The 16,787-nt window shown below is 42.1% G+C and overlaps 1 protein-coding gene across 1 annotated transcript in view; it reads right to left on the bottom strand.

The window, feature by feature from the left end:
• Nucleotides 1-336: 336 nt before the first annotated feature.
• Nucleotides 337-16,787, bottom strand: part of mllt10 (MLLT10 histone lysine methyltransferase DOT1L cofactor) — a 40,138-nt gene continuing 23,687 nt past the window's right edge. The window contains 9 exon segments of the mRNA XM_061093816.1: nt 337-2,753; nt 3,020-3,110; nt 4,141-4,442; nt 4,614-4,669; nt 5,019-5,168; nt 6,683-6,876; nt 8,085-8,160; nt 10,466-10,583; nt 14,278-14,438. Of these exon segments, the coding sequence (XP_060949799.1) occupies nt 2,469-2,753; nt 3,020-3,110; nt 4,141-4,442; nt 4,614-4,669; nt 5,019-5,168; nt 6,683-6,876; nt 8,085-8,160; nt 10,466-10,583; nt 14,278-14,438 (1,433 nt within the window). The 3' untranslated portion in view covers nt 337-2,468.

Genomic DNA, 16,787 nt, shown 5'->3' with positions numbered 1-16,787 from the left:
TCTTTAAATATACTTTCATTAAATTTATATCTAATCCTAAATACATTTTCCTGTTTATTCAAAGAAAACAACTTAAAGTTTCTTCAAATCGAACCAATCAGCAGTCATCTAGAAATGAAACGGCTTATTTACATGTGCTTAATGATATTTTTCAAAATAATCCATTTTGATTTCTTGCAGTACATCGAATTAAAACATTGGGAAACAAAATGATATCTTAATGTGTTTTGGGTTGCTCAGTATTGATAATCTCATCATTTTGCAAATAAATTCCCTCAAACAGCAGAAGAATAAATTCAAGCGTTTCTGTTACTTTATCCAGAGTGTTTATTTTGGTATTTTGAAATACAATGTCACCCCCCCACCCCCTCAATTTTTCTTTTTTTTTTATCTTCCATTTGTACAAAACTGATCAAAACAAATGTGTGCACAGATGAAAACACGGTGCCCAGCGTATAAAATGAATTTCTCATCAATAAAATGGTGCAAAAAAAACAAAAAAACACAATGTCCCTGCACATATAAAAATAAATTAATACTTTGTGTGTCCAGTCACTGTCAACCTTATTTTTTTTTTTTCTGGTCCTAAAGATCTACACACACAAACTGAGGCTTCATTGGCTTTCCTTCACACCAGCGCGGCCAATCACAATCACATATGTACACATCAACGGCCAATGAGAAAGGTTCTATGTACACTTAACGAGGTAAAAACTGTGCCACTGAATGTCCCCCGACACGTTTCCACCCACCCGATCCCACCCAAACAAACCGCTATGTACAACCACACCCCCCTCGTCCCTATCAGCCAGCTATCAAGTAACTTCTAGCTTTCAAACACATGACACAGAAGAGTCATTAAAAAGGGTTTACAGCAACATCTGACTGTACGAAGAAAATAACAAACAGAAGACAAAACTTTACACAGTAGTACAAAATGATGTTAAATTGCAACACCAGCGGGCTTTTAAAATATTTCATCTTAAGCCCATTACACAAACAAACTCCAAATAAATAAAAAAGCACAATCCAAGTTGGCTTTGATAGAAGAGGATGCAGCAGAATCATCATCGTTCCTGGTTTCATTAAAAAGACGCCACTGAGTGTTTCTGTTGCGAAGCAACGCAGCTTAATTGGTGGAAAGGGTTTTTGAAGATTTGGGCTGAGTGACAGGGACACAGGTAAAAAAGAAAAAAAGGGGGGAAATAAATCCCGCCTTGGCCTCAGGCACTTGGGCTTTGACCCTGATTGGCCAGTCCTGACTGCTGAGGGGTTGTGAGGCGGCCGCTGACGTCGGCCTCATATTTTAGGTCCTGATAGGCTGGTCCTGCTTGAGAGGTAGGTGCAGCGGGGGGCTCAATCAGGGGGATGAAATGTGACGACTCTCCATGTGCTGACAACCAACTCGATCGTTTCTTTGCAAGCGTGTGCTGTGTGGATTGATGCGTCCCTCTTGAACATTCAACTTGCTATATTTCTCTTTTCTTCCATTTCATTTCCCTGAGTGAGCCCCCTGTTTCTGGCCCAGAGAGGAGACAGTGTAAAGCAAGGCTTCTGTGGTGACCGTACGAGACTTGGCTCACTGACATTAATGGATCTACACAAACGGAGGGAGACACACGGGGAGAGAGAGGCAGTGGCAAGAACATGTAGGATTTCTTTTCTTTTTTCCCCCAGGAGCCTTTCACCAAATATTCCCCAAGGGACTTGCTGTGAGACAGATGTCAAACATTCATCTGCTACTGTTAAGTCTTTGTAGTAGGGACTTGTAGTTTTTTTGTTTGAAATATTAATGTATTTCTGCTATCTTTCTTTTTTTCTTTTTGTATATTTGTAGTTCTGTGTGTGCTAGCTTGTGTGCCGAGTGCACGACTCTGGTGAGCTGAGGCCCCTGAGAGTGAAATAGTAGTGACACCACACGGGAGACACGAGAGAAAGAAACAACGAAAAGTGAAGAAAATGTTAAGAGAAATAATTCAAGGAAATGTTCCGTGGAAGCACATCCCACACCTCACCTGTTGAGGAGAGAACACAAATCACCCTGTGCTCTAGTCACACTTATAACACAAACTAACTATCAGTGATATCAAATGAAAATCATCATCTCAGCAGTGAAAATAGGAACCTGAAGCAGCGCTACAGCTACGAACTAAGAAATCTAAGACTGGATGGAAATAAATAAAACAAAATTACACAAAATCTGTGTAAAAACCTGACCAAAGTTGCAAAAAGAATGAGTTGGTGAAAGAAAAAGACAAAAAAAATGCAATTCTTACTTTTGTCTTCTGTTATCAATCACCACAGTGTGTGTTAACGTGTTAGCACAGACCGTTCTAAAGAGTTATCTACCCGGACGCAGAATTTTCTGCCAGTGTCCTTGTCACCGAACAACAAAGTTGACCAACAGGCCGATCTTCCCAAAACTCTGCATATTTATTAAAAAGAAAAAAACGAGAGAACATCTGCCGTCATGTCTTTTCCTGCCCTGCGATGCCCACAGCCTTTTCAGCGAGCCGCTGCTTCTGCACCCCCGAAGCGTGCGTGTCAGTGTGTGCGTGCTGCATCGCCAGGAAGGGGTTGGCCGTGATGGCGCCTTGACTCTGGTTCTGGGCGCCGGGTAGCAGGTTGTTGATGGGAAGCTGAGCGGAGGAGAGCGGGATGGAGGGAATCTGCGTCGAGGAGGAGAAGGTCTGCAGCTGCTGGAGTTCCTGCTGCTGCTGCATCAGTTGGTAGAGCAACACCTGCTGCTGCTCCTGGGGAGAAGAGAGCGATGCAGGAGGTGGTAGAAAAAGAAAGACAGGAGGGAAGAGATGGAGTGGTAGAGATGGGATGAGGTCAAGGGAAAAGTGTGAAGGAGGACAGCAATGAAAGATGGAGAAGAGAAGGAGGGGAGACAGGTGGGGTGAAGAGAAGGAGGAGAAAAAAGAAAAATTACTAAGCTTGGCGATTTAGGTCACAAAAAAAGAGTGTAGCTCACATTGCGTGTGTGCGTGTGTGTGTGTGTGTGTGTGCGCCTTACCGCTGAGGGCTGCGAGGACAGCAGCTGCTGGAGATGATGCTGCTGGAGGAGGAGTCTGTGATGCTCCGACAACAGACCGAGCTGTGCAGCACTGACACAAAACACAACTCAGTCAGACGACAACAATAAACTCACTGTATATACACTACTGCATTTTAACAATAAAATACTTATTAAAAAAGTATACACTGCTAATGCAATATTATTAATTCCACTTTGAAGTCGATTCCATTTATAAAATTACAAGAAAAGCAAGGATTTTCCAACATGTCTCTGTCTGACGTAAAGACCTGATCTGACTTTTGTCTCACCTGTTCTTACTAGTTGTTGAGCTGCTAGAATCCAACACGCAAGCAAAAGGAAACACAGAGGAAGAGAGAGGAGCCAATAAAGTTCACACACAAACAAACATCTTTAAAAAGAACAGAGAGATGAAGCTGCCAGCTGACGAAATGATTCTGGTGTTTTCGTTTTTTTGGTGTGGATGTGAAGAGATGCGACAGAGCCTGACAGCTCAGATGTAAACCTACAACAGGAGCATGGACTATAGACTGATTTGTGAGGACAAGCCATGTTACTTGACATGTTCTGATACAGACATCGGAAATGCCTCAGAAAATGCAGAAAGGTGGGAAATCAGCGAGTACGCAAATCTCTGTACTGATCCGATGCCACATCTTTTTTATCAGGAAATCGTTTCTGCTCCAAAAACAGCAGTTGTGCTGTTCCGCTTCTGGCAAGTGCTGCTTTTACAGCGGTGAAGATTAAGTGATTTCTGATAGTGTAGCATTGGCCAGCAAGCTAATTGCAATTTGGGTAAAACACAGAAACGTAGGAGGGAAGGCAATCATCACCCCATACAGAGATACAGCTGTTAAAATAGGTGATACAAGTTGTTATTCATCAAATGCACTGGTCTGGGATCAGTACGTGGTATCAGCCTATTTGCAAAGTCCAGATATCAGTATTGGGAAAGAGAAAAAGGTATTGCTTGCAATGATTTTGAGAATGCCCATAAAACAGCATGTTGCAGTTCATGTTATGACTTTTGATTAAGTGGTCCAGTCTGTTCTCGCTTCATTTGATCTGATCTGACACCGTACACCTGTTCTCACACGTACTTGTTATTGACCGGCAACGTGACGCCCGTAGCTGCTCCACTTGTGTGCTGGTGAGGGCTGCCGGTGCCCGCCTGGGTCTGAATGACCCCGTTCAGCGCCCCGACGATTCCCCCGATGCCCAGAGCGCTGCCTGTGCCAAGTGCACCCATCAGCCCCGCTACTCCGCCGTGCCCGGCCGGGTTTGCCCCCCCAGCAGAGACTCCATTGAGCTGGGGCTGGGGCGGGCTCTGGGAGACGGAGGGAGGCGTGGAGAGGGAGGAGGTGGAGCCACTACTGCTGTGGCCACCACAAGACGTACTGTCCTGAGAGAAGACAGCGAGGTCAACGGCTTTAATGACAAATCCTCCACTCATCAGGGTTTTATCACGTTAATGAGGATGCACTACGTTTATCATCAACATTAGCTGGTAACTGAACTAAACTGACTCGTACATGTTTATTTGTTAGTGTTCTGTCTCTTGTTGGTCTTTTACCTGAGCAGCAACAGGTAACGATGAGTCGGTGCCTCCAAGCTGGGCTCCTTTCACATCTGAAACACAAATCAACACAGATTTAGATTATTTTTGTCTTTGTAATTTCAACAAGGAGGTCTGGCCCCTTTCGACAAGACTTTAAAAATAACATTAAAACGCAAAATTGTGTATGTCTGTGTGCTTTTTTGTTTTAGCGCAGATCCTGTCAATATCCAAGGTTTTCAGTAAGGCATGATCAAGCATCCATGTGTTCATTATCATGATGCTTTTTCCCCAAGCGCCATCTTATTTCAACTACATATTTGTGCCGTTCTCAAACAAACAAGTCAGTAAGTCTGCGGATTATTTTACCAGCCGTATTTATTTCACTACAAAGGGCTGCTTGAGTCGTGAGTGTGCACGTACCAGAGCAGGCTGTGGTGGGAGTGAAAGGCACTGATAGCTGAGCGCTGAGAAGCTGCAGTCTCTCTTTCTTCATAGTCAGAGTTTTGATCTGCTCCTCCAACCTCCGGTTCTCCTCCTGAAGCTGGTGGAGCGACTTCAACATCCCCACCACTGAAAGAGAGAAAGAGGATAAAGATGTGAATAAAAAAACGGACTCTTCAGTGTGGTGTAGTGGCAGCAGCAATGTATTCAATGTTCCTGTGTGAGAAAAAAGCCCTGAAATTCAACCCCATCACTGTCTTCAGTTTAAGATTAAGATTAAGATATATTTATTTGTCCCAAACACATGCACAGACATGCACACGCACACTCATGCAAGGAGGGAAATTTAACCTCTGCTTTTAACCCATCTGGTGCAGGACACACAGAGCAGTGGGCAGCCATGTACGGCGCCCGGGGAGCAGATGTTGGGGGACTAAGGTGCCTTGCTCAGGGGCACTAGACAGGGTAAGGAGAATCCTCTTGGATTTTTGGACAGATCAATCCAGGTTAGTCTTTTTGTTGTTTCTCCGTGGAGTCGAACCAGAGACGAACCAGAGACCTTTTCTGCCCATAGTCCAAGTTTCTGCCACTAGTCCACCGCCTCTCAAACAGCTAAAAACATTTTTTCAAACTTTTACCTACGTTATGAAGACAATGTGTTTTACTTCTGGGATGGAGCAATAAGTATTGGAGTGATCTTTTCACAAGCGAGAAGAACACCAGACTTTCTAAAAAAGGCCCCCGGTGAAACTGGGCAACTCTGCTCAGCCTCCACACAACTCTGCTCACAGACCCAGTGCCTGAATAGACAGATATACTCTACATGGGGGGGTCAGAGGTGAACATCAGCTACACAGCAGTGACCCTGGTGCCTGTACAGACTCAGCGCAGTGCTCAAGGACAACTCCAGTCAGGAGGAGGATGTACAGACACAGGAACTTCAACCTGAACAGTCCAGATTGAAGGAAGACCTTTCAAACAACTAGGCTGCAACTACTGATCCCTCAAGGGATGTTCAGATGAGAAGATAACTGACGGAGATCAACAGACACTCACAGACAACATGGAGACAGTAAGAGAAAGGACTGAGAATCAGAGAGGAAACAGGGGATTGGGAAGGCGCCGCCTGTGTGGGCAAGGGATCAAACCTCTGTACAATCTGCTATGAAAGAGAAAAGTGTGTCAAAAATGGAAAGATGCCATTGAATAGTTAACCTGACTTCTAACTCTTAATCACATAGTGCCTCATTTAAATAAAGACATTGAATCAAAATTCTTCTTAATTTGACTCATTTGACATTTTATATTTAGCTTCTTAAAAACTTATATTTTTAAGTTTTAGGGAAGCTGCCTACATTTTGACAACAATCTGATTCAACACCGGATCAACAGTTGTATCTACAATAGTTTTGGAGATAGATACAAATGATGCAGATTTTAAAGGGAACTGTTGGGCCTTTGATGGAGGTCAGCGCTCTACTGAGTGCCATTCTAGAGATTATTTAAATATTGTTATATTTCTCTGAGTAAGGTCACAAAACGCTGTTTTCGGATCAGAGCCCCATCACAAGATACGCAGCCCTGTGTGTGTGTGAGTGCATTGTTGTGTACATGTCTGTTCGTAGTGGGATCAGTCCACTCACCATCTCCTTGCCCTCCCTGCTGCAGCAGGAAGCTCTGCCCTTCGTTCCACTGCCGCTCCAGGAGCTGCTCTATGCTGGTGGCCACTGGGAGCGGCGTCTCCCCACCGCCTCCCCCCGCCCCTAGCAACCCCAGACCCGGCCCCGGCAACGACCCCGAGGAGTCATAGCGGATCTGCAGGCCACCAATGGGAGAGCTGAATGGAGGAAGAGAGAGAGAGAGCGCGCATGGATAGAAAAGGAGAGATAGAGAGGTCAATAGGGAGATTAACGACCCAACATAAACGTCAGACAAACATAGACACTGCTGGCTATAAAACTACATCAATTTGTTGTTACAGTGGTCCTTAATGAAAAGGGGCCAGGCTTTCCCTCAGTGTGTGTGTGTGTGTGCGAGCAAGTGAGTGAGAAAGACGTGGAGGGAGAGAGAAAGAGGACATGCAAGAGGGCGAGAGACAGAAAAAGGGAAGTGGACTGTCTGGGTGTGATAAATCTTGGTGTGTGTTTGTGTGTACTGAGTCAATCTGTTGAGTGTGAAAGAGGAGAAATGAGGGACAGCAGGAGAGGGAAAAAAGAACAGAGTGAAGGGTTCACAATGTGGAGGAAAATCTAAAAACAGCAGTGGCAGTGATGACACTTCCTGGAATTTTTCTAAATAAAATGTAAAAAAAAACTGCCTTTAAGTGTCAATATCATAGTATTATTAAAAAAGGTGTCACGCTTAATGCAAACATATAGATTTATTAACTTTTACATTCAAGTGTTTTGAGTAAGAAAATAATCAAATTGTCACAAACTATGTAGATAAAAGCAAATTAAAGAAAAAGCCACATATTACACTATTCTCTTTTCAAATTTAAAGACAGCCATACCTACAGGAATATGTTGTCCAAAATTCAAGACATAAAATAACACAGATGCAGTGTTCATGATATAAATGTCACCAACCTCATCAAGGGAAATTATCCATCCCACAAAGTAGAAGAAACAAACATAAATGGATCTGTCTCATCAATATTCCCATTCTGAGAGCTCCATGCAAATATTCCCAGATGGAGAAGCAGAAAATCACTGGACTGTCAATCCATGTGTGATTACATCGAGAAAAAAAAGATCTAAGTGGAGTTGAAGGATGGTTACCACCTTCAAAAACACACGTTATCGTTGGCTGTAAGAGAGCGAGGATTGCCTGTAGGGGTAAGAGCGAAAGGCAGAGTGTGTGTGTGTGTGGGTGGGTGGGTGGGTGTGTGTGAAGAGTGAGAGGAAGAGAGGGGAGACGGCGGGCCGGCGAAGGGAAACGCAGAGAGGGGGATGGGTGACGGAGGGGGGCCAGAGAGGAATGTAAAAACGGGGTGGGATTTGGGTGGTGGGGGATCTGTGTGTGTGATAGAGAGCATGTACTCACCGCGGGGTGGTCTTGGGAGAAGCTCTTATGGAGAAGCCCTGAGCTCCGACGCTGCTGCTGTCTCCAACCTCCTGATCTGCACACACACACAAAAAACAACTGTGTATCCAAGAACATGTCCACAATAAACTGGAAGAGAACACACACACACACACACACACACACACACACACACACACACACACACACACACACACACACACACACACACACACACACACACACACACACACACACACACACACACACACACACACACACACACACACACACACACACCTCTGTGATCACCTACAGTACACGTTATTATAGTTAGCGTAACATTCTTCACAATGACTAGAATAAAAAATAGATTTTACAATTATTGGAATTATGTTTCAGCAAGGTCTAACTTTACAGACACAAACACTCCAACAGGTTTAGAGTTTAGTATTTATTCTCCCCTAAAACACACTGGGGCTGTTTCCACTTTTATACACTGTGCATGCAAACTGTCAGCTGAGTGTGAACACAGAGCAAATACGCGAAAGAGTAGCATTTTCAAAACAGGTCTGTGTGGTGTAGATGCACTGCAACATGTCAACCTACAAAAGCCTATTTTTCTTTCCTTTGCATGTCTTTCACAGACAAGCCTTCATTCAAACTGCATGTGAATGAATCTCTCTCTTTCTCTCTCTCTACCTTCTCTATCTCCTCCCTCTGGGCCCGTGGCCAGACGCTTCTTTTCATTTTCCTCGGCGGGAGTAATGAATCACACATGCACGCACACTCAAATGCACACTTTTGCATTTACACAACTCTGACCAACTCCCCTCTACTTAAGATAGTCAATCCCAGCTTTTACCCTCAACAGGTCACAACTACACTCGCTCGCTCGCCTTCTTTTTCAAACTCCCTTTTTCTCTTGCGGCCCTTTTCCGTCCCGGCGCCTCCCTCCAGACACTCAAAAGCAAAGAGAAAGGACTGCCAAAGTCAACAGGGGACATGCATACAAACACGCGCACACCTTGCATGTTTGTGCTCACATGACCCTTTACTGGTTCACAAACACAACTTCACGCTTGTGAGGCTGCACACGCGACTGTGTGAATAGTGTACAGCTTCACTGCATGGAAACAAGGACATTCAAAAGGGGTGCATGGAGATTCATTAATTATAAACAAATTATATATATATACACAGCATATATATATAGAAAATCAATTAACCTACTAATAATTTTTACAGCAAAAAGCTGTTTATTCTTTGGTTTCAGTTCCCCAATGTAAAGAATGCTGTTTTTTCTGTCTAATATATCTGTAAAATAAAGATTTGGGATTTTTTAACTTTAATTTTAATTGTGTTGGGCACCATCTTCAGTCATATTGCATAACAAAATAATCATTCAATTATTAATCAGGTGACAACAAATGAAAGAATTTTAACAAATAATGATATTCATATTGACGACATTCAACATACAAATATATAAAATAGAATAAAGCAGACAATCCTCACTAATTTTGAGGTTGATAATTAAAATGTTTAAATCTACCTCAAATAAAATGTTAGTACACCAATTATTCAACCATTAAACAGTCTATTTAATAAAAAATGTCTCATTACAAGCTAATTATTATTTTTTTTATTGAAAAGTGGTAAAAGTTGATTTTATGTTGTGACACTTTCAATAATTTTTTTCTTCCATGAAAAATACACAAACTAACCTTGCCTTGTAACACACACACACACACAGACACACACACACAAAGCCCCGTCATTCAGCCTGATTAGGGAGTTGACCTGCAGGTCAGAGTGGATCTGGCTCCGATGACGGCTGACCGGCAGCAGGAACTAACCCTCCTTCCTCCTCCTCCTCCTCCTCTTTACTCTCTCTTCTTTGCTCTTGCGTCGCTCCTCTCTTTTCATCCAGATGTCTGGTATCAGGAAGTGGCTACTCTGATTACTCAGGCCACCTCTTACTCCCTCATCAGCTCCTGCACCGGACAGACAACACCCCCCCTCTTTCCTACAGCAGGAGTTCCCTGAAGCATGACCCCGACCTCCTGTGATCCTCACTCTCACAACCATTTGAACAAATCCTCCTTTTTCTCTCACAACTTGGAGGAAAAGTTGTTTTACATGTAAATTACACATTAATGACCCTGTGTACTGTATTTACTTCTGTACGTGTGACAGAGAGTGAGGTTGAGACAGAGTGGAACGATCGAGGTGTGTAACCGGAGCCGAGCGGGTGGAGCTAGAAAATATCACGAGTGCTGACCCTTGACCTCTCCTAGGGACCAAGGGGCGTGACCTATCCATTATCTCCCTCTCCTTCTCTCTGACACACATGCATAGTTTTGTGACAAGCACGTACACACACAAATAGGTTTGCATACCTGCTGGTGAGACCTCGGACTGGGCCATGAGCGCTGCCATGGCTGAGTTGGGGTTCAGCCTGTTGCCAAACATGTGGGAGGGAGCAAGGTTGAAGACGGACCCCGGCATACCGCTCACCTGAGGACAGAGGCACAAACTGATGAGCCATGAGGAAGAAATTAAGTTTCCTGTGATTCAAATAATTATTTTATTCACTTAACAGGGAGTTTTTCATAAAGTTGTTTGTTATTATTCTCCAATGGGGAGTTTTTAATTTTTTCGAAATCAATTTCAAGCAACACCTCGAAGGACAAACTGCTTCAAAAAAATGACTGAATAAAAAAATCACTCGTTTAGATAGAATTTAAAGGACTAAGACTCATGACTATTTTCATTATTTAGGATTTAATGATTCATTTTCCACATGGATTTATCAGACAGCTACTTTATCGATGTTTAAATAGTAGTTTGGGTCTAAAATATAACATGAAACAAAAAACATACAGAGCCCAACTTTGCAACACACATACTATATAAACTTAAGTAATTTTGCTGATTAGAGAGCATTGTCCCTGTCAAATAAACAAATAAATAAAATAAAATTATACAAACAGCAAACAAAGGCTCATTCTCAAACTTTAATGGTTGACACCAGAAGAGTAAATCTTTCTCTAAATGACTAATTACCAAAATTATGTCAATTATATTAGTTTTTATATTATGTCAATTGCTTAGGAAATATATATTGACATTTAGTCAATATAACTATTGAACTGCATTCAACGGTAACCTGATCTTTAAAATCACGCTGCAGAATCTCTGGTGTTTCTTTGCTTGGTAATAAACAAGCAGGCGGCAAGAGCTAATGTTATTTGTATTGATATTTAAGAAGCCTGACTCATGTTATTAAACATTTATTGAGCCTGAATCCAAAGTTGAGAATCAAATCGGTTCTATCTGGTTTGAAAACTATGTTAATTCTCTGATCTTTAGCATCGATTACGCTTTGTCATAGAGCATCTAACAATTACTTCATGACAGTGATTCTTATTTGGTTAAGGAAAAAACATTTTATGTAAAAACAAATATGTGCAAAAAATTAAAGTCCCCCCAACAATCTTTGTAAATTATGATTCTGAAGTTCATGATTCTTTTACACACACACACACACACACACGTGCGTGCACACAGAGGCTCAGCGCGGCGCGGCCCGGCACCCTGACAGTACGCTGACATGCTGACAAAGTGTTTCTGATGCATATGGTTTAATCCAATTAAGGCATTTCCCACATAAGGGCTTTGGAGCGAAGGCAGGGTGGGGTGCGAGGGAGGAGAGCAAGGGCGGAGCGTCAACAGAGGAAGCAGGTGAACAAAATGGCCAACTGTTTTGTTAGCTACAGAGTAAAACTAGAAGCAAAGCATGTTGACAGAACAGAAAACTGATTTGAGTCACTTGACTTTGCTCTTCCATATTATCCTTTTTTTTGCTCAAGCTGAAATGCACAAAAATATTTTAAAATTGGTTAAGATAAAGAAAAAAAAATGGATAACTAATATTCTGGTTCCTACAATTTGAGGATAGTTCCAATCTATGAAATAAAATTTTTGATGAAATGCAGAAAAAACACTTGTTTAATTACACAAAAATGCATGTCATGTCCTGGTCATCATATTTAGGGTGTGTGAATGTGTGCATGTGTGGGGGGGACCCTCAAAGCTTATATTACAAACAGCATCTAAAATCATAAAATCCGAAAAACAACCTGGATATCCTCATCTCTGTTAAATGTTAAATTCATAGAGGGAACCTGGTCCCTTGTTCCCACTGAAATCATCTCAGATTTCTCTTTAGACACCCCTCCTCCTTCCTCCTCCTCTTCCCATCGGTGCCATAATCCAGCCCCCTTTCCCATCAACATTCATTTTTCATTTACATTCATTTTTCATTCAAAGTCTCTCTCGGACTCCCTTTCTCTGTCCTGGGCTGATAGCCAACAACAGTAGTCTGCTAGTGGACTGAAAATAGCAAATGGTCTCCGTCACTCACACACACACTCGCGCAAACACACACACACACACACACACACACACTGAGGGAAGCTTGTTGTTGGCATCCCTGTATTGTTGCATAATTTCTGCAGACTCTATCCAGAGTGTGTGTGTCCCAGATGCTGAGAGGCGTGAATCACACTGTACAAACTAACACACTTTTTTCCCCACTTCTTTTTTTTTTTTTTTTTTTTACAATCTGGTGCGACAAAATGGAGAAAAAAAACCTTTGGCTTCTTGAGTAGCTTTCACTCGTGCTCTGTTTATTTTGCGTCTTTAACTCTCTCTCTCTTTCTCTCTCTTTCTCCTTACCTCCGTCTTTCTCCTTCCCTCCCTCTATCGCTACATCTACAGCACAAGCTCCTCTATACATGCTACAAACAGGCGTGATATCCTGTGCTTTCCCGGGCCTCCTGTCTTCTATAATACAAGCTGAATACAGAGGAACAGGGAAGATGAAGGCCAGGCCAGTGAATTCAAGGCATGAGTGCAAGCCCCCCCTTCCCCTCACCCACACACACACACACACACAAACACTAGCCCCCAACCCCTCCTACCCTCCATCTATCCCTCCATCCCTACTGTGGTGCTTGTCAGATGTCATTACTTCACAGGACAACGGAGGGAGAGGAAAAAAAGGAGAAATGGACGGGGACAGAGAGGAGGAAGGTCGAGGGTGAGAAAAAGTGTGTGCGAGAGAAAGAAAGAGGGGTGGTAAGTGGACACGGAAGAAAAATGGGAGTTCGGTGGACATTGCGTGGTCTTTGGGGAGGTTTTGAAAGGACAGACATTGGGGTCAGTGATTCAAGAGGAGATTTTTTTTTTGTTCGTTTAAGAGACAGTGATTATAGGAGGGGAGGGAGGGAGGGAGGGAGGGAGGGTGACTGATCAAGTTACAGTTAACGTCCTCACTTTTGAATGCAAGCGTTTTCAAACCAGTGAAACACTCCACTTTGAAGAAGTGCATATAAAATTCCAGTCTTTGGTCCAACATTCACCATAATTAATTTGGATGTGGATAAACCTACAGAACTTTGGCTTCCACGTCTGACTTTTAAATATGTCTGATGTGGTAAGAACATATGGTTAAATTTAATCTATGAAACAAACTCAAACATTTCAAATAAATCTGAGATATATGGGATTTCCCTTAGATGTGAAGGTCATGAGTGGTTTATTTTACATTTCTCCACATAAATAGTGCTGATGGAAATCATGATAGTGAGTGTGTCTTACAGCATTCTACAACCTATGTGGTTTTTGCTGTTACAATAAAATGAAGGTAAATATGTGTTTTCTTTCTGATTATATCTTCCTGCATTGTAGTATATTTCTAGCAATAAAAATGCATAAGTTACCTGTTTAATACAGACCCAGCTCACTAAGGTACAGCAGTTATTGAATTAAATGAAACGTATATCATAAATTGACATATCTTTGTAAAAAAAACAACTACTAAGACCCAACAATTAGCAATAGAATAGCTCAGGGAAAACAATCTACACAAGATCAGGACACACACATTTCACACATAATTAATATATTAATAAGGATTAGTAAAAGCACTGAGATACGCTGTGAAAGCCTTTTAATTAGTGTACTTTGGTTTATTTATGTTCCCACACTTCAGCGCAAAGATGCGAGAGCTGGTGGACAAAGTGGGTGCGAAGTGAAGGGAGTGTGTGTTTGTGAGAAACGTAGAGGTAAGCGGAGGTAGAGTGTGTGTTTAATGAGCATGAGGAGGTTTTTGACAGTTTTTAACTCAGGTCGTGTTTAAACTCACGTGTGGGGAGGCTGTGCTGGTTAGCGGAGCGGTGGCCGTGAATGGAGAGGGAGGGGGAAGAGAGGGCGTGGGCTGCTGTTGCTGGGACAACTCTGAGCTGGACACGCCCACGGTGACCGCCCCTGTCCCCGTCGATGACCCATCAGCACCAGAGAAAACACCTGCACAGAAACCAGAGATAACATTCAAATACGTTAGTGTTATAGGTTCATTATTACAGAATGAAAAGCACAGGTGTAAATATATCTATATATACAATAATCACAGCTTGCGAGGACTTTCCAAAAGAACTGTTTCATTGATAATATTATTAGTATCTCCTGTGCTTTTCTAACTATGACAAGTTAAAAAAATATCTGAGTGATCTCTGAGGTTGTTTGATATTGAGTACATGTCATGTTTGTAAAATACAGGACAACATTTGTTACTGATTTCTATCAAATGAATCCCTCATATAATCAAAGATGAAAACATTTTTCTTGGATAATAAAAACCTGTCTTTTAACAATTTGCATAACCCCAGTTATATAAACATTTTTCACAGTAAAGTGAGAGATTTTAAACAATAATTTGAAATATAAACAAACACAATAGATATACACATGTCATGATTAATTTACGAATTCGTAAAATCCTGGTTATAATCTCAACAATTATTGTAAAGCTGAACAAAGACTTGTACACACTGAGCCACTGAGTCAAAGTGAAAACATCTGCAGTCACACTTCATTCATAGGAAGCTTTTTACAAACTGGGACAGAAAAGAGGAGGAGAATCAATCTGCACATTCTCTCCCTCCGATACAATTAGTTGTGCTCTTTGAACGAATTCAGACAATTCACGTAATTTTATCCAGCAGGTTAAAAAATATGAATATAATGTTATGCAGTACACGCTAGTTTCAAACCACCTATGCAAACATGCTGCTCTATTTCCACACACACACGCTCCCGGCTCTTATCTCTGTGCTCTGTCTGACACACTGTCTCTCTCTCCGTCTCACCCTCCCTCCCACCCTCACACACCCCTGTGCTCGCCCACTAACCAGGGATAAGCCCTGCCCCTGCCCCCCTTTGACCCCAGCAGAGGAGGAGGCGGGGGGGGGGGGGGGAGAACGGGCCCCTCAGCCCCACAAAAGCCTGAATGGCTCAGGGCAGCGCACATTCACTGGGGGAACAAGAGATCTTTGTGCCAGGAGGGGAGGGGTGGAGAGAGAGAGAGGGAGCGCAACACACAGAGAGAGAGATAGAGAGAGGGAGAGAGAGAGAGAGAGAGGGAGATGTACACTGCATGGACCGACATACTATTTATAACGATTTGTAATATGCACCAGAAAAATTGATACCCAAAGCAGCGCTGCCGAGGCTCGGAGGGCATGTGCTCCTGCGAGATTTTGAGCAGCTGGATTAGAGGCCAAACCAACATTTAATCAGCCCATGCCACTGCTGACATGACAGTGCAGAGACAGTGGTAAAAACCAGATTAAATAACTGGTTAAATTTACTGTACATTCACATTATGGTAAACTAATTCAAAGGTCAATTAAAATATCCCAGAAGGCAGTATTTTAATGTTTTATAAGGAGAGTTTGAATTTTTAATATCTGATCTTTATTTCCTGAAAATCAAAAGTAAATATGAATGTTTTTATTTACACATGCACAAAAAAGTTGGAGCAACATTTTTTTTTGTTATACATGGCATCCTCCGGCACAGGTTTGGTTCTGACTCTGCCCTTTTCCTTGCTCTCTCCCTTACTTTCAGGCTTAATGATGTCAAATTAAAATAAAGGCTTACCGCCTTAAATATGTAAACATATATTATACTTTTATCACTAATTTACTTGAAATATTTTCACTTCTATGTGAAAATCGTTGAGCTCCAAATCCAGCGATTTTCAGGTTTGAAGTGGATCGGTATTTTTTTCAAAAGACATTTTCAGAAATAAAGAAAACTCAAACAGTCATGTTAACAATAAGGCTGATTTTAAAGATGGTTAATTAGATAATCTGGTTATTATTTAATCACTAATTAAAAAAAGGGGAATTAAAACTTCCCCTAGGATCTCAAAACACAAAGAACGAATACAAACACACACAGAAACTTGCAACCTGCCTGTGTGATCAATAACTTGAAGCCCCCGTAGCACAACTGCCTGCATCGCCCCACCTCCCTGTTCCTTTCCCCTTCCTGCTCAGTACGAGTGTAAGCTTCAAAAATATCCGCCTGATTAGTTCAAGCTGCTATTATCTCAATAGGAAATCTGCGCTGTCTAATACGGGGAAAGTTAAATACAATAAAAAAACAAGCGGACGCCATCACACAATGTTAACAGCTCAATCTGTGTTTTGACTATAAACTTGGTACATTCTTCTTTTTTCAAGGGTCCTATAACTTTTTTCTGGACAGTCATGCAATCGTGGTTAAAATGGAATGTGGATGAAAACACTGAACTCCATCGTTGCTGTAGAAGGACTTTGGTTATTCTTCTATTTTTTTTACAGCCAAAGA

The sequence above is a fragment of the Limanda limanda genome, chromosome 20 (assembly GCF_963576545.1).
Source record: "Limanda limanda chromosome 20, fLimLim1.1, whole genome shotgun sequence".
NCBI lineage: Eukaryota > Metazoa > Chordata > Actinopteri > Pleuronectiformes > Pleuronectidae > Limanda > Limanda limanda.
The sequence above is the reverse complement of the archived record's forward strand: the minus strand, read 5'-3'. Positions and strand labels throughout refer to the sequence as shown.